Here is a 17,913-nt window from a genome sequence, read left to right on the forward strand (position 1 = left end):
CAATCATTATTTTAAAGTTTACTAGTACAAGACTTTTTTATTTCATTTTATGTAATATTTTTAAAATAAAAATTATTAAAATTTCAGAAAATCTTATTACTATAATTCAATCAAAAATTTAAATGAAATAAATATGCTGAAAAATAATAATACATTGTTTTAATAAACTTTTGTAAATCACAAAGGGTTCTTAGCTATACAAACAAATCCTACACATTGCACAACATGAAAAGTCAGGCCCAAGAACAGCTGACAATATTTTTTATTGTTTGAAAATTTTTAAATATTATGACATGGGTTGAATCTGTAAAATATTTGTCAAGAGACATATAAATATAGTGAACCAATTTTAATTCGAGAAATTCATTTTTTAGTTTCCAATTTTAAATAACGGAAATTAATTTTCTAGAATGTGCCCAAGAACAGGAATACTTTTTCCTCCATGCTGTTCAAATAACCAAAAAAAAAAAAGTTTATTTGATACGAGTTCAGACTAAGAGCAGTGGGATAGGATGTGAGTAAAGATTGTTCAAACTCTTTTGATTAACCCAAAAAAATAAAATATTTGAAATACATTTACTTATATATGTAAAAAAAAGAACAACATTAATATAAGTAATTTAAAATCTAATCTAAGTGTCTAACAAATATTACTATTCATAAATCATAAACATTATGACTCATCATATGGATGTCTTAAATTTCATGCAATGTATATGGCCCACCTCAAACTTATAAAAAATAATAATAATAAAAAGCCAATTGTTTTCAATACATTGTTTAAAACAAAAGAGGTTATATAAAATAATAATAATAAAAAGCCAATAGTTTTCAATACATTGTTTAAAACAAAAGAGGTTGGTTGATTGCCCACAATCACAGGCTGTGATTGCCAATCAAAAACATAGCTGTAAACATCCCAACTATGATTCCACAGAAACTATGTGTGTGTGTATATATATATATATTATAATATAATCATCACCAACAACATTGCCTGAAATAACCCATGAACAACAATAATTGATTTGCAGCTATTGGGCTTCCCAAAAAATATCTCAATCCATAAATACCAAAACTTTAACCTAACAAATCACAGAAAAGACCCTTCATTCATTTCACATTCTCTGCTTCAACCTTACCTTCCACTGTTATCTCTTCTTCAAGGCTTTGAAACTAAGAATTGTTGATATGGGAAACTGTGGGAGTGCACCAAAGACCAGAGAAACAGGAGGAGGAGCCCCACAACCGGAAAAGGATGAGGCGGCCGCGGCGGCGACGAGCAAGACCGAGGCAGAGGAGAACAAGCCTGAAGCTGCCCCTTCTGCATCTGATGAGAAATCTCTAAGCACTCTGCTTACTGAGGTACTGATTTTTCTTTCCTTATTTCATTTGACTCGCCTTATAAATCGTGTGATTCATTTTTAGTTTGTAAATTACGATGTTCTCCATAGTTTTTATATTTAAATTAGTCTAGACTATGAATCCCAGTTTGGTCCAAAATCTAAAATGAATGACTATGATCATGACTTGTATTTGTGTAATGCAATTTCGTATATATCAATATTAGAGGATATCTGTAGGTATTGGTTTTTCAGTTAAATTTCCTTGAATATCTCAAACAATTTTATGAACTTGCTTAGTTTTTATCTCTGGAAGGTAAAACAAATGCAAATGTTTTAGAACTCCTATAATAATAAAAGTTACTGAGGTAATATCTCAAGAGATGTTAAAATATTTTTAAAAAAGTGAATCTGATACATGTCATGTTCTTTTGGTGAAATGCTTAAAGTAATAATTTAATGATAACTTGGGTAAAATTAAAAGATGGTGAAGTTTTTTAAGAATAAAAAAAATTCACCTTTTTTCTGCAGGAGTTTACTTTCAAAAAGTGGAACCTTTCTTTTTGCCACTGTGAATGATGAAATTCATACAACAATTGAAAGCTTTTATTTGTTTGTCTGGGTTTAAATTCTTAAAAAAAAATGATTATGATTGTTGGGTGAATAATGATTTTTGTAATTAATGTGTGTGTTTGGCATAATGGAAGAAGGAAACAAAGGAGGCAGAGGAAGCTAATAAGAAAGAAGAGGCCAAGGCAGAGGAAGCGAAGCCTGAAGAAACAGGGGAGGCAAAGGAAGAGAAAAAAGCAGAGTGAAAATGAAGATGATGGTGGAGACTAAGAGCCTGTAAAGTTATATCAATATGTTAATGTAAAACCTAAGCCTTTTCCTCCTCCTCCTCCTCCTCCTCCTCCTCCTCCTTCTTCATTTTTTTTTTTGTTGGTATTTGGTGATTCTTCAACCTTTGTCCTTTCTTTTTGAGTTTATTTTTGTTTTAATTTTATTTTGCGCATGCAGATGAGAATGGAATTAGATTTGTATGAAAATTTGGAGATTTCCTTATTCCCTGGGTCATGATCATCTGTTCTAGAAAAATTTCAAAAATACTCCCTCCATCTTAAAATACAAGTCTTTTGAAGTGCAATTGATATAGTAAAATATTGACCACATTAAGACATTTCTACATTACTCATATAAATAAGGTTCTAATAGAAAATAATTTAATAAATGTTGCTTTGAATTTTTTACAAAATTTATATTACGAGGCAGAGAGAGTTCAAATGTTTTGTCACCTTTTGTTTGGCTAAGTGTTGATCTAATGAAGTCTGGCCAGTCAAATGATTTCCAAGCTTCAATTTTTTTTCTTTTTTAAAACTATGATATCTAACCCTTCTCCATGGAGAAGGCGAGTCCACACAGGCACATCAGACACAGGCACATAATATTAGAGTGTAAAAAAAAAATTTCACATTTAAAAATTAGAGAATGGATTATGATATATAAAGTTCAGGAAGTATCTAATTAAATAATTTAAGTTATTTTGATAGAGCATACTATCCTTAAACATACTTAATATAATAAATTTAACGTGGAATCATGAGCTATTCGGTTGGGGGACCAAAAAAAGAAAGAGAACAAAAAAAAGGAAAAAAATAAAAGATAAAAAAATTACAACAATATATTAAAAAAAAGAAAAGAAAAGAGAAAAGAAGAATAAAAATGAGGAGAAATTGAATAGACTCGAGGCCTCTGAAACTAAAAAAAATACAAGTCTAAACAAAAAAAAAGAAAAAAATGAAAAAAATAGAGAGTAAAAAAGTAATAAAAAAAAATTAAAGTATAAAAAAAAATTTCACATACACAATACCACAGGCACTAAATAATATTTTTTCCAGATCACTTGGGGATTTGGTTTAGGAATCTTTGCATTAAGGAATATGGATCATGTCAATTGAGCTACAAGCTTTTAGCTTCCCGTTGTCATTTAACGTGACTCGACAAAGCTTGTGAATTTTCTAATTCTGTTGACTGAAGAAAAAAGAATGCCACCTTTTTAAGTTTTATTAATTACCCTCAATTAAAATGATTAATGATGAATATCATGACTACGTCAATGACTCAAACTCTTATTGAGCCAACCCTCACACTTAGTTCACTAAAAAAAATTGTTTAAAGTCTAATCCCTGAGTTCTTATCTCTACAGTCCTTTTTATAGGTAAGGAACACATCACTTTCCTTTTTTTGGCAGGGTTAGGAATATATATCCCATAAGTGTGGACTAACAACTATAATATGTGTGTGTGTGTGATTAATGCATGTTCTTCATTCTTGGATACAAAATTACAAATAATAAAATGGTTTTAATTTAAAGTGTTGTCTTAGAATAAAAAGATATATTGCTTTGGTAAGCGACTCTTAAGTCAATATCCTCAACTTCAGTGAAGTGGATGTGCAACCGACCTAATTTTTATCATTTTTTTACAAAAGAAAACCTCCCCACTTTTTCCTTTATGAATAAATATTTTTTTAAAAAATATACCTATCCAAACAAAACGACATTAAGATTAACAATCACAGTTAGACTTAAGGTAAATGAAGTCCAATAAATAATTTGCAACAAGTTTAGAGTTCAACAGCAGTTTATAGCTATAACCAATTCTGTTAAATACACTTTTTTTTTTGCCATTAATATGTATTATCCAAAATAAATAGGCTTGGCCCAATAAAAAATTATGGTCTAGATCGATATGTTTAAAAGTTATTCAGCTTAAATAAAAAGATTGAGTAGTTCTTGTCAAATAACCTATAACAATTATTCAAAATAAAATTTATAAAGGGCTCTTAGGTTATGAAAACTATAATTACAAAATAAACAGAAAACCACATGCTAAGCCGAGAGAAGGGAACCCAAACTCGCTTTTTCGGTGCCCCCCTTGTAGCTCTACTTGATTGCTAACCTAAAAAAGATGAGAAGTAACATGTGAGATCAAAATCTTAATAACAGTTGGTTATTCTAACATACTTTTTAAAACTAGTTTGCAAACATATCTATGAATATACATGTGTATCTCACAATAAATACACAAAACAGGGATGCAATGTTTACAATTATATAACAATTTCTAAATCAATATTAAATTAAAACAATAGCGATACATTTCCCAACTTTACCCGTATGGCTCCCAACTCTTTTATTACTGCTAGCTGGGGGAGTTTAAATTGAGGTTATATTTGGTTAAAGGTACATTGTCATCAGAACACACACACACACGCACACGCACACGCACACGCACACGCACAAAATAATAAAAACTAGTATTTCAATATATAAAAGGATATTTTAATGTTACCTCTTTTTCAAGCTATAATTAACTCAGACGTGTAGGAAACTTTTTAGCTATAATAACATATTAATCTGTGATATTGAATGATATAAATAGCATTATATATATATATATATTGTAATTTATCAATTCAACTAAACTCTTTAAATTTACAACCAATCCTTCAATCTAAATCCCCCCAATAAAATCCAAAGCAAAGCTAAGTTAACTTGTCTAAGTCTTGAAAACACAATTTAAACAATATGAATATCCTATACATAGAAATCACAAAATTTATAGCTAAAACATTAATTTTAAACTCTCAAATCAGTTAATAGAATAAATCTAAATTGATAAAATTTAAATATTAATTTATAGTTCTCATTGTTAAATCTTATCTCAAAATCTGCTCAAATTTCTTATCCTCTCCTTCCTCTTCTCTCTATCTCTTGTCTGCGTGAAAATGAAAATAAGGAAGCAAAGCCAATAAGATATATATATTGGCCTCAACTCCACTGCCTCTTCTTCTTGTTCCTTTTTTTTTTTAACTTACAATGTACTTCTTCATTAAGTCTTCTCTTTATTATATATATATATATATATATATATATATATCATCACTTATCATTATTATTTTAAATTTCTAAAAGCAAAATTTGACATAAAATTATATCCTAAGTTAAATAAAAAATCTCTTAATTAATTTATTTACGTTTAAACATCTCCTTAATTTTTATTAGCTCTAATTAACTCAAAAAATTTAAATTGTGATGTTACGGGATGCAAATAATTAGGAAACTTTCTCCCAAACAGAATCTGAAGTTGTCCAATGTGTGAGTGTCTATAGAATATTTGAGATGATATTATGCATCTTGTCTAGCCTCTTCCTAAAGCTGATAATTCTGACTAACCTAAATAAATTTAAAAAAAATCTAGAACTGAGCTTAATAAAACATTAGATTTTTTTAATGTTCTAAGTTGGGACGAATAACCTAAAAAAATTTGAGTCAAGCTCGATTAAATTTGAGCTCAAGCCAAATACTTGATACTTGAACAATTTTTTTTAAAAATATATAAAAGATATTGAATAGTAATTAATTCCTTAAATTTTAGTACATTATTAATAGATATTTTCTTAAAAAAAAAAAAAATGTTCATATTATTATATTAAAAATATAATAATATACCTCACAATAATATTTAAAATATATTTTAATCTTTATTTTTCAACTTTAAGATCCATAATGATTTTTTTTATAAAAAATTTTGAGTCTTCTACTTTATTAAGCATCCTAAAAACTATATTTATACTTTTCAGTAAATTAAAAATAATTACTTTTAACATAAAAAAATTTAAAACTTGTTTAAAAAATGAATTTTTTTTAACAATTCAATTATTCAGGCCAAACTGAAACTCAAAAAAGTAAAGGTTGAGTTTGACTATATAAAATTTTAAATATTTAAGTATTTTAAATTCAATTTAAATAAGCTCAACTCACTCAAATTACCAATTCAACTTGCCTTAGAGTTCTGACATAAATTCAAAAGGAATTAAACTCAGCATTATTATAAGTTTATACATACTCCTTCGGGAAGATATTCTGATTCTAAACAATTTTCTGGACATTTTATGGTCAAAGATGAGTGCTGAGATAATAGCTAGCATAAATTATTTTTAAAACCATGAAGATGATCAAGAACATACCTCCCAAACTGGAACCAAAGAAACCGATCAACTAGACAACTCTCAAAGGGTTCAATGGCTTTGTGCTGCAGTATTAGAAGCCAATGATGGTCTCGTTTCAGTTTCTGCACTGATGATGAGCGTACGAGCTGTTAAAAACAGAAGCCAAAGCAATGATTCTTGCTGGTTTTGTCGGGACAGTGGCAAGAGATTGCAGCATGGCAACAGGAGAGTTTGTGTCAGTGTACACACAGTATGATTTTGAAGTTGGACAGATGAAGAGGGAAATGAGTGAAGATGATGATGAAGAGAAGCAGATGGAGAAGGTGATGTGGGATATGAAACTGCCAAATCCATTTCAAGTAGCATTGTCATTTAGTATTGTAGCTCTGGTTCCTCTGCCTGCCGCTGCATTCATATCAGATTATAAGATAAGGCTAATGATGGTTGTCATTGTGGCTTCATTGGCTTTGGATAGTGTTTGGATATGTGGGAGCCGTGTTGGGAAAGGCTCGCATATTGTGATCATGTGTGAGCGTTGTGTACTGTGGAGGATTGGTAGCTACGGGGCATCACTTATGGGTTGACCAAGTTACCGGGTTCTTGTGGATTGCAGCTTTATAAATTATAAATATTCAAAAAATATTAACTTATAATATCTAACATAATCACAAAATTACAAGACTTAAACAATTGAAACACTAGCTCCCTATCAATGACATGGGTGTTTAGCAGGGGCTTGCAATATGGCAATAGGAGACTTTGTTAATAGGGGAAAAAATCATTTCAATGACATAGACAAACATCGTATAACATACAATGCAAGACGTGGAAATGAAAGATTACCTGAGCATTGCAAATGATGAAATGATATAACTAGTCTTCAAATAAGGCTCATTGAAGCAGTTGTTTGAATTTGTGGCTCAGTTTGAGATGACGAGATTGCATCCATCTCTCATAGGTCGACTTTGAAGTTGCCTCTTCAGTGATTTAGTGGACGGACCAAGCACTTGTACCTCTAGTAAGGAAGCAAGGGACCAGAGCTCACCAGGGGAGCACTCAAATCATAGCACTCTATGATAATCAAACGTCTGAGACTAGACATCACATCTTTCCCTAATTTCCAACCATAAGAGAGATAAGCCTTCTTTCATTTGAAACACCTCTAGCTGGGGGAACCCACTAAGGCAACAGAGCTGATTGAACACATTTGAGATATGAAAAAAAGCTAGTTTCAAAATTTGAAGGTTGGAACGATTCCCCAAAGTGCTCATTACATTGTCTTTTAAACGAAACGACGATATTGTTAATTCCGTAAGGTTGGAAAGAAAGGCAATAGAGGATGTTGGAAAGTCCCCTTGGTGCAGGAAAATTGTCAATGTGCTCAGATAATTTAGGCGTCTGAGGCATCCCAAAACATGATTGAGCTCTTCTTGTCCGTCATAATCCTTAGTGTTACAACGCAATCCCAATTTTCTAAGCTTTGGGAATACGCCTTTCTTTATAAGAGATGCAACGTCCGATTTGGGACTTAGAGCAGTCCGAGATATTGTTTGTAAATTCCACATGATTCTACTTTCAGCATCTAGAAACTTTGGAAGAATCATTGATGCTTTCGTATAAAGATGTCTGGAGCTCTTGAGCTTCCATATTCCACTAGGAAGCCCGCCATTTAAATGCCCCAAGTCTAAGTTTCTAGATTGAAAAGGTTGCATATGAATTCTGGAATGGATAATTCTGTGTCTATTCTTAATCTTAAGTACCTTAGATGAATCAACATCTTTAAATTGGCGGGGATCTTCAGCCCGAAAAAAAGATGGAATCCCAAGATCCAGTACCCGAACCAATTGGCTCCCTTTCAAAAACCCTTCAAACTCGCTTGAATTAAGGTCATAGAAGCCTGGTCAAAGCAAAGCATCGAACGAGTGCTTGAATGGTTTTTTGTTGCTTGAACCAACATAACTAGCCATGCTACATTGAATGGATAGCCTGCGAGGTTTGGTTTCCTCCAAAACGTCCCCCATCTCTACAAACCTCAAAAGCCTTCTCCTCCCTGCCTTAGATATCAAAAGTTGTCCCATAAGATCATGGATTTGACATGTCTTGATACCCCCATCACTTCTCCTTCTCCCAATTGAATCAAACTCCGATTAACGAGTTCATCCAAATAGTCCTCCGCAACATCTTCTAAAATTCTGAATCATTTTGAACAATGAACCTTCCCGCAATCCACAGTTGGATCAACTGCCTAACAGGAATCTCATAGTCTTCAGGAAACATGCCAAAATATAAAAAGCATGGTTTCAATCTTCGAGGCAAATTGTCAAAACTGAGTTGAGTAATATATTAGTGACTTTGGTATCTGGTTGAGTGAGATATGAATTGACATGGCCCTTGATCTTGGACCATTTTTGGCGAGCGAGACTTATCCTTGTGTGCTAGAATCCCTGCCAAACAACAAATGGAGAGTGGCATCCACCACATCTCGCTACCATTTGCTTACCTAGAGGTTCTAGATCAGAAGGCACATGTTCTCCTCGAAACACCTTCTTCGAGAAAAGCTCCCAACTTTCTTCTTTATCAAGAAAACGGAGACAATAAGGAGGAGATGGGCTAGCATAGGAAGAGCCACATCTTTCAGTCGACTTGTGATCAAGATTCTACTGCCTTTACTGTCATCAGGAAAAGCATAATGGAGGTCATCCCAGTGTTGAGTATTCCATAGGTCATCCAAGACTACAAGATACCCTCTTACCCTTCAAACATTCTCGCAACTTCTCTTTCAATTCGTCCTCCATCAAACTATAAAAATCATCCCGCTTATGCTCGCTGGTGTTGCTGTTAGTGTAACTTGTATCTGCAAAGGTTGATGGCAAACATTTGAGAAGGCAAGCCAAAAGCTCCTGGGGCTATAGTCATTAGACACAAAGGCCCAAGCGCGGCAATGGAAGTAATCCTGGATGTCATGATTGTTGTAGATCTTACGGGCAAGAGTGGTTTTACCCCTCCCCCCGTACGTATGATGGACACAACACTGCGACGTGATGCTCCTTGCTTGAGGCGATTGATTACTTCAATTGAGTCATGGTAAAACCCACCACATCTTCCTCCTCCACGTACATTCTTGCTTCTTCTGCAATAGCTGTAATTCCTGATTTGAAGAAGATTCTCCCTTCCTGGGTGTCGTATATCTGCTTGTTGTCAAGGATCTGCTTGACTTTGGCCTTAATGTTGTTAATTTTCTTTGCAACACGGTATCGCAACTTTGTGTGGTCAGCAACGTGGAGCATCCTTGAAAACCGATGTCTCCTTTGGTGGTTGGCAACGTTAGCAACAAAGGTGTCGATGACATCCTCAGCTTCATGTGCCACGTCTATGATTTGACGTACAACCTCTGCTTCGATTTCCTTCTTCATCTTGTTCTGCTCAGAGCTCTCAAGGAAGGCATTCATCATTCTGAGTTCACTTTGAAGGGACTTCACTTTGTCCTCCACGCCATATAGCAAACTGGCTTCTCTCCACAAGGAGAGAAAACTTGTCCAAGACGAAACTAACAGCAGCATCGGCCATTTGAAGTCTACAAAAAAGCACCACAACACTTGGGGAGATCACACTTGTACGAGTACAAGGACATTCAAACAGAAACGAGTGAAAGAAATTTTAGGCACAGGAATGGCCAAGATGTTTGAGGATTTTATGCTACTGTATCACACTTTCTTTGAACCTTCGTCAATGACTCGGGGTCAAGACTTTATTGTTTTTCTTTTCTTTTGGTTTGGGTGAACATGATTAGGTAGAAGTGATAAGAGAAAACGTGTAGACCCACCCCACATGTTTGAATGGGTCCGCGGTGCATCATGCATGTGGTCCCACGAGAAACGAAAATGGAATTGGATTCGAGACTTTGAATGGTCTGGCAGATATTAATCGAGATTCTCATGCATTCAATTCTAAACAAAATATCCAGAATCCAAGCTTTCTTTGTGGCATATTTGGGTATCTTCTGTTACCCTTAACTATGATCAGATGCTTGGCTTGAATACATTATGAGTTTGATATATTACCAGATTCATTCTCAGTACTCTTGGAGTATGGTTCGAATTCTGATTAAATAGGACCGTGCTCTATATGCTTGACCGGTGCGCTCTTATACCTCTTATATTATAATGAATGTAAATATTACATTTAAACGACAATACAATAACAAACTTATATACCACCACCTCATGGCTCCATTTCTAAACATTATTATTCACGGGGAATCCTTACTACATGATCTCTTTATTCTAGCCTTCGCCATGGCATCTGCAACATATGCTACCCTCTATAATGAACGCTGGTCCAGAGAAGCAGGAGCCAGGAGGAGAAGCCCCACAACCGAAAACAGGACGAGGTGGCTGCGGCAGCGGCAGCGGGCGAGCAACTGAGGCAGAGGAGAACAAGCCTGACGCTGCCCCTTCTGCCTCTGATGAGAAGTCTCTAAGCATTCTGCTTACTGAGGAACTGGTTTTCTTTCCTTATTTCATTTGACTCTTGTCTTACAAATTGTGTGATTCATTTTAAGTTTATAAATACTGATCAATGATTTTTCTATAGTTTTTATATTTAAACTGGGCTAGACTGTGAATCCAAGTTTTGTCAGAAGAATCAAAACGAACGACTTTGTTCATGACTTACATACGTGTAATGGAACTTCCTATGTATCAATATTAGAGGATATCTATAAGTATGGTTTTCATTTAAATTTCCTTGAATATCTAAAACAAGTTCATGAACTTGCTTAGTTTTTATCTCTGGAAGGTAAAACAATGCAAATGTTTCAAAACTCCTATAATAATAAAAGTTACTGGTGTAATATGTCCAGAAAAGCAGAGAGATAAAAGAGATGATAAAATATTCAAAGAAAAGTGAATCTGATACATATCATGTTGCTTTGGTGAAATGATTAAAGTAAAAAAAATTAATGAGTTTGGGTAAAATAAAAGATGGTGAAGTTTTTCAAGAATAAAAAAACTGACCTTTTTCTGTCGTGGTTATTTTAAAAAAGTGGAGCCTTTTTTTTTTTTTTTTGCCATCGTGAATGAAAGTCATACAACAATTGAAAGCTTTTATTCTTTGTCTGGGTTCAAATTCTAAAAAAAAAAAGAAAAAGAAAAAAGGATCATGATTGTTGGGTTATAATGAATTTTTTAATGCATGTGTCTGGCATAATGGAAGAAGGAAACAAAGGAGGCAGAGGAAGCTAGTAAGAAAGAAGGGGCCAAGGCAGAGGAAGCGAAGCCCGAAGAAACAGAGGAGGCAAAGGAAGGGGGAAAAAGATATAAAACCAGAGTCAGAATGATGAAGAAGAAGAAGAAAAAGAAGTTGGAGATCAAGACCTGCAAAGTTATATAAATTATGTCAATGTAAAACCTAAGCTCTTTTTTTTTTTGTTGGTATTTGGTGATTCATCAACCTTTGGTTTTGTCTTTTTATTTTTCTTTTAATTTCATTTTGGGCATGCAGAAGGGAATGGGATTAGATTTGTATGAAAATTTGGAGATTTCATTATTCTCTGGCTCATGATCATCTGTTCCTTCGGCATTCCTTTTTTATTTTCCAGTTTCTTGTATCTTTTAGAGTGCAATTATTCACCACATTGCCAACCTTAATTTAATATATTAAGATATTTCTACATTATTCATATAAATAAGGTTCTAATGGCAAAAGAAGTAATAAATAGTTTTGAATTTCTAAAAAAAATATATTAGGTTAGGAATATATATCCCATAAGTGTATACTAGATGACTAGTAACTATAAAAGAATATATGCAATTAAATGAATTAATGCATGTTCTTGATTCATGGATACAAATAATAAAATGGTTTTAATTTGAGGTGTTAATTAAGAACAAGAAGAAATAGAGAGAATTACAGTAAAGTTTCACGTAAAGAAATTAATTATTACAAAGTCTATTGATAATTGAGTTAAACTGTATTGACAACAGAATCTATTGTCAATACAATTTAGTTCAGTTATCAATGAATTTTGTAGTAATTAATTTTTTATGTAAAACCTAATTATAATTCTCTCAAAAGAATATTGCTTTGGTAAGCGACTCTCCAATCAATATCCTCAAGACAACAACTTCAGTGAAAAGGATGCAAATAATTAGAAAACTTTCTCCCAATAGAATCCAAGGTGGAATTAAATTTGGTGAGTAGTTTAAGTTTACTTACCCAATGAATGTCTCCATTACAATCATTGAATTTTATCAATATTTAAAAACTATTAAAATACATCTTTCTTTAAAAAATTCAAAACAATCATTATAATTAAAACACTCTTGACTTAGATTATCCCATTCAAAGATTTGAGATTTGTTTTTTTTTTTTTGGATATTATGTAACAAAATCTCTTGTATTTGAAGTTGTCGATTTTGTGAGTATCTGTAAAATATTCTGAAATGATATTATATATAAGTTTATATATATTCCTTCAGAAAGATATTCTGATTCTAAACATTTTTCCTATATGCCTACTTTCTGGATATGTTGTAGTCAAAGATGAGTGCTGAGATAATAGTCAGCTTCATTTTTTGTCCTTTGATAAAGACACAGCGAAGAACTTTGTCATTTGTCAGTTGGTAGAGCTTCCAGAAACAAACTTCCAAGTAAATGAATCACTCATCATAAATGACAACATTCTTATACCTTCAATTTCTCGTTATAAGTCCTTGAATCTCTCTCACTCTCATTCTCCTTCTTGTCTATGGCTCAATGCCATTCAATCTCCGTAGCCCAATCCAAACAAATGATGAAGATGATCATGAAAAAAACCACCCAAATACCAGCCAAAGAAACTTATAAGCTAGACTACTCTCAAGGGGCTCACTAGCTTCGTGCTGCAATATTGGGAGCCACTGATGGTCTGGTTTCAGTTTCTGCACTGATGATGGGTGCGAGAGCTGTTCAAACAGAAGCCAAAGCAATGATGATGGAGAAGATGAGGGATATGAAACTGCCAAATCCATTTCAAGCAGCAGTTGCATCAGCATGGTCATTTAGCATTGGAGCTCTGGTTCCTCTGCTTGCTTCTGCATTTATATCAGATTGTAAGATGAAGTCGATGGTGGTTCTGATTGTGGCTACTTTGGCTCTGATAGCATTTGGATTCATAGGAGCTGTGTTGGGAAAGAGTCCCATTTTGAGATCATGTGTTTGAGGATTGTGTGTGGAGGATTGGTGGCTATGGGTATCAGTTTTGGGTTGACCAAGTTACTGGGTTCTTGTGGATTGCAGCTATATATGAGTGAATTTCAGAGCACCCATGCATTTGCTTATTTTTATGTAATAAGCTTTGTTGCTCATCATGAGAATCTAACCGTGTTGTGTTCTGTTCTTTCCTTAGCTTGTTAGTTTTCTAAGGGGATGTTAAAGGTAATAGAGAAGAATCAAATGACATTTTTCCGGCTCAAGCCATAGGCTAGGCTTGGAAGAGTCACGCTGGCCTATTTTTCAGCTCTGCTCTATTATACACACACACACACATATATATATATATATATTTTATTGTGTTTTTCTTTTTGTTCAATCATGCGCGAGTGCTTATCCTAAACAATCATCCTGACCATTTATTTTATCTATAAATAATTTCTACCATTCATTTTAAATTAATTTTCAGGTGTTTTTAATATTAGATTTATCAAATAAAAACTTATAAAAAAGTTTAATAATAAATATGAACCATCTTCGGCACTCATTAAGGGTGATCAGCACCACCTGATGAGATCAGACTATCCAGATTTAAAGCCTTTTTTTAATTTTTATTTTATATTTAATAAAATAAAAAATTTAATAAATCTATTAATCACCAATAAGGCCAATATAGATATGATCTAAATGGTATAATTTAATATTAAATTTTTTATATTTTTTTACAAATTGAGTTATAATTTTATAATTTTTTTTTTCATAAGTACAATAATAATTATATATAAAAATTAATTTAAAATAAACGACATAAATCATTTAACTCGAAATAAAAGGCTAGTTTGATTGTTTGAAGGGAAAAGCACTTGGTGACTAATGCGGATGCAATTGGGAACAGATTTGAATGGCATGTGGGGTGTGCAGTATGCAAATTGCATTGTTATCACAATAAAACCCCATTGAAGTCTTCTTGTTTTTTCGTTTTTTTAACCCTTTTGAAGTGTTTTCAAAACGCTCTAAAAATAGGCACTCTCATATATATAAAAGCATTTCCAAAAACGTTCTTGTAGATGTTTTTTTTTTAAATATTTTTTTTTCATTTTCTTTCTCTATTCCATCCTTGCACGGTACATTATGACCATTATTCTAAACAAAATCTATTTCTCCATGCATGATAATATCTTTCATGAATATTTCATAGCATAGTATGCAAACTGCCAGTAGTCAATTTGTTTATGTCCCTGTAAAAACAATTAAAAAAAAGTCAATGTCCAAATTTTGTTATGTTATAAACCAAATTAAAATTTAAAAAATGTTAATTAATATGCCAAATTTAGCATTCAGAGAAAATTATATATAAAATCCTGTAAAAATTTGTCAAATATCTGGTAGAGTACCCCTGGAAGGTGGATATCCGAATAATTCTATAGCAACCCAAAACAATATATTTGGAGAGAGAGAGAGAGAGAGAGAGAGGAGAGAGAGATTAAAACATAAGCCAAATAATCAATTATAAATAATAAAATGATACATACCTTTATTCTTATCCAGTTGCAGTAATCGGTTGGATCGGCTTTTTCGATTTGGTGTAGGAGTCCAATATTTCCACGAAAAATCACACAGCCCTAACAAAAAATATATTAACTTAAATTATATTTGATTGTTATATCAAAAATGTAGTACAAGTAAATAATACGATTCTTAGTGATTATGTAACCTCTTCAAAAGTTTGCGATTATCAAGATCACCATGAGCCGAGTCAATATCATAAAACGTGGGAATGTATGGATTGATATATATATATATAAGCACCTAATTGTCCCTAAAAATTAAAATATTTGAGTTAAATGTCAATAAAAAAGGATTAAATATTATTTTTCTCTCTTAACTTTTTTTTAGAATGTTAGATACTCTATACTGAAAAGTGGAGAAATATTCTTCCCATACACATAAATATGTTATATGGGACCTATTCGTAATTTTTTTAAAAGCAAAAGTCATAATGTCTTTTTATGAGTGCTAAAGTTCATTTTCCATGCATGCCTATCTGATAAACCAAAAGGACATAAATCAATATTATACTTCCACTAATTTCTATACTACTAGTATATATATTGATTTCCTACGTACTTCATGATCATCATCATCTTCTTCTTCATCATTTCACCTAAGTGGATGAATTAAGTGATATGGTATACATGTGAAGGCTATAGTATTAATGGTGTTAGTTCAGATCATATTTACAGGGACGAATATATTGTATAAAATGGCAGCAGATCATGAATTGAGCTTGACTGTTATTGTTGCCTATAGATTCCTGTTTTCAACCTTCTTCATTGTTCCTCTTGCTCTCTTCTTTGAAAGGTTCATGCATGCATATACAGTATATATACGTACTTTGAATACATAATCATTAATATTAATTATATGACTTGCAGATCGATGAGAATTATCATTTTCTCAATCCTTCATTGCTCTTGTTCTATGCACACGGAAAGCCTCCGAACAATTAATAGGATGGTTCTATTCCAAGCTTTTCTTTGTGGGTTATTTGGGTATGTATCAAATCCTTAGCTTAGCTTAATTAAATTCATTCTCAATCTTGGAAATATATATCTGTATGATGATCATCACTAGTACGGATCTTGCATCTAGTAAACTACGATAATATTGTCAAAATGATATACACTTAATATCTCTCTAATATACAATTTCTAATTACATGGATTTTTACATATTTCAGGGGATCCTTATATCAAAATATTTATCTTCTATCCTTGACCTTCGTATCTGTAACATATGTCACAGCTACATTGAACCTTGCTCTTGCAATTACCTATGTCATGGCCGTCTCATTAAGGTCAGCCACTTAATTAACCCTACCCCTTAGGAAAAATTATATGAAAATATACATTTAATCTTTTAATTTTATAAAATATTTAATTTTGATCACTTAATTTTATAAAGTATTTTTTTAGTCATTTAATTCTAACACTGTTAATTTTATCAATAGAAAATTTTTACATCAAACTTTTAAATGCTAACAAAATATTTTCAAATGTTGACATATTAAGTTTAATTTTTTAAAATAATAAAAATGGACACAAAACATAATCATTTAAACTGAAATTTATAATATAATTAGAGGACCAAAGTTTATCTATACCTGAAAAATTATCAAAGTGGTCAGGTCGGATGAAATGCACTTCAAGAAATTCAGGTCCACCAGTGTATTCTATGATTGAATCATCAGATTTGATATTATAAGAGTTAATGTGTATTCATTGTATCTATATAATGTATAATCATGTTAAATATGCTTTAGGATGTATTTCAAAATAGCCTAAGTAATCTTTTTTTAATCTTTTAGATGTGAGTATCTACTATGTATCATGTTAAATTTTTTATATTAAGTATGCTTTAGGATAGTATATTTCACCAAAATAGCCTAAGTATTTGATTTTTTATATATCATAATCTTTTTTTAATCTTTTAGATGTGAGATTTCTTTTTTTACTTTAATATTCTCTCTACTACTTTTTTCTCTTTTGTTTTTTTTATTTTTTTTCTTCTTGCCTGGGCTTGTACTTTTTAGTCTCAAAAGCCTCAGGTCTATTCAATTTTTTTCCTTTTTCTTCTTTCTCTCTCCTTTCTTTTCTTCTTTCTTTTCTTTTCTTTTTTAAACTTCTTGTTGTATTTCTTTTTTATCTTTCATTTTTTTTCTTTTCTTTCTTTCTTTTTTTTTTGTCCTCCAATCGAATGGCTCGTGATACTATGTTAGATTTTTTATATTAAGTATGCTTTAGGATAGTATATTCTATCAAAATAACTTAAACTATTTAATTAAATACTTTTTAAGCTTTATATATTATGATCTATTTTTTAATCTTTTAAATGTGAAACTTTTTTTTATAACCTAATATATCAGACTGGAGAGGATAGATTTGCGAACACGAGCAGGGAAGGCTAAGGTGTTTGGGACCTTGATGGGAATCGGTGGAGCCACGATCCTTACTTTCAGCAAAGGCAAAAGAATCCAAATCGTGACCAATCATGTTATCTTAATGAGACACGTGGCAGCATCAGACGGCACAAGTCCAACACTACTACTCCTACCATTTGGGGCTGCATGCTTTCTCTTGCCTCCTGCCTCTGTTTCTCCTCGTGGTTGATAGTCCAGGTCATTATAATCTTGCGCCTTTTCTCTCTGTTTCTTTTTTCCAGCCTTGTATATGCATACAGTAAAAGAGCAAAGGAGCAAATTGACTCTTAATTTATAAATATAAGAACGTTTGAAATTTTAAATTTATTTTTAATATAATATTTTTTTTAATTTTTAAAAACAATATAATTCAGTTTCAACTGTTAATAA

The 17,913-nt window shown here is 32.1% G+C and overlaps 3 protein-coding genes and 2 pseudogenes across 4 annotated transcripts; all 5 read left to right on the top strand.

Annotated features, from left to right (window-relative positions):
- Window positions 1-1,038: 1,038 nt before the first annotated feature.
- On the top strand, window positions 1,039-2,405 carry LOC129287017 (phosphatidylinositol transfer protein sfh5-like). Of its 2 annotated transcripts, none has more exons than XM_054923154.1 (2): window positions 1,039-1,365; window positions 2,054-2,405. In XM_054923154.1, the coding sequence occupies exons 1-2, from the start codon at window positions 1,192-1,194 to the stop codon at window positions 2,156-2,158; spliced, it is 279 nt and encodes a 92-aa protein (XP_054779129.1). In that variant the 5' UTR covers window positions 1,039-1,191; the 3' UTR covers window positions 2,159-2,405. The 2 variants fall into 2 exon arrangements, with proteins under 2 accessions (XP_054779129.1, XP_054779127.1); XM_054923152.1 differs by having other exon boundaries at window positions 1,043-1,365; window positions 2,051-2,405.
- Window positions 2,406-5,495: 3,090 nt separating this feature from the next.
- Window positions 5,496-6,981, top strand: LOC129285616 (vacuolar iron transporter homolog 2-like; annotated as a pseudogene).
- Window positions 6,982-10,679: 3,698 nt separating this feature from the next.
- LOC129285617 (uncharacterized) lies at window positions 10,680-11,854 on the top strand. Its single transcript, XM_054921367.1, has 2 exons — window positions 10,680-10,856; window positions 11,568-11,854. The coding sequence occupies exons 1-2, from the start codon at window positions 10,680-10,682 to the stop codon at window positions 11,742-11,744; spliced, it is 354 nt and encodes a 117-aa protein (XP_054777342.1). The 3' UTR covers window positions 11,745-11,854.
- A 1,304-nt stretch (window positions 11,855-13,158) lies between these two features.
- Window positions 13,159-13,748, top strand: LOC129285618 (vacuolar iron transporter homolog 2-like; annotated as a pseudogene).
- Window positions 13,749-15,807: 2,059 nt separating this feature from the next.
- On the top strand, window positions 15,808-17,713 carry LOC129285619 (WAT1-related protein At1g11450-like). The gene is made up of 3 exons (XM_054921368.1): window positions 15,808-15,905; window positions 16,285-16,401; window positions 17,470-17,713. The coding sequence occupies exons 1-3, from the start codon at window positions 15,808-15,810 to the stop codon at window positions 17,711-17,713; spliced, it is 459 nt and encodes a 152-aa protein (XP_054777343.1).
- Window positions 17,714-17,913: the final 200 nt, after the last annotated feature.

Source organism: Prosopis cineraria, unplaced genomic scaffold, assembly GCF_029017545.1.
Source record: "Prosopis cineraria cultivar Desert tree isolate PC_DT_omini unplaced genomic scaffold, ASM2901754v1 PC11, whole genome shotgun sequence".
In the NCBI taxonomy this organism is placed as follows: domain Eukaryota; kingdom Viridiplantae; phylum Streptophyta; class Magnoliopsida; order Fabales; family Fabaceae; genus Prosopis; species Prosopis cineraria.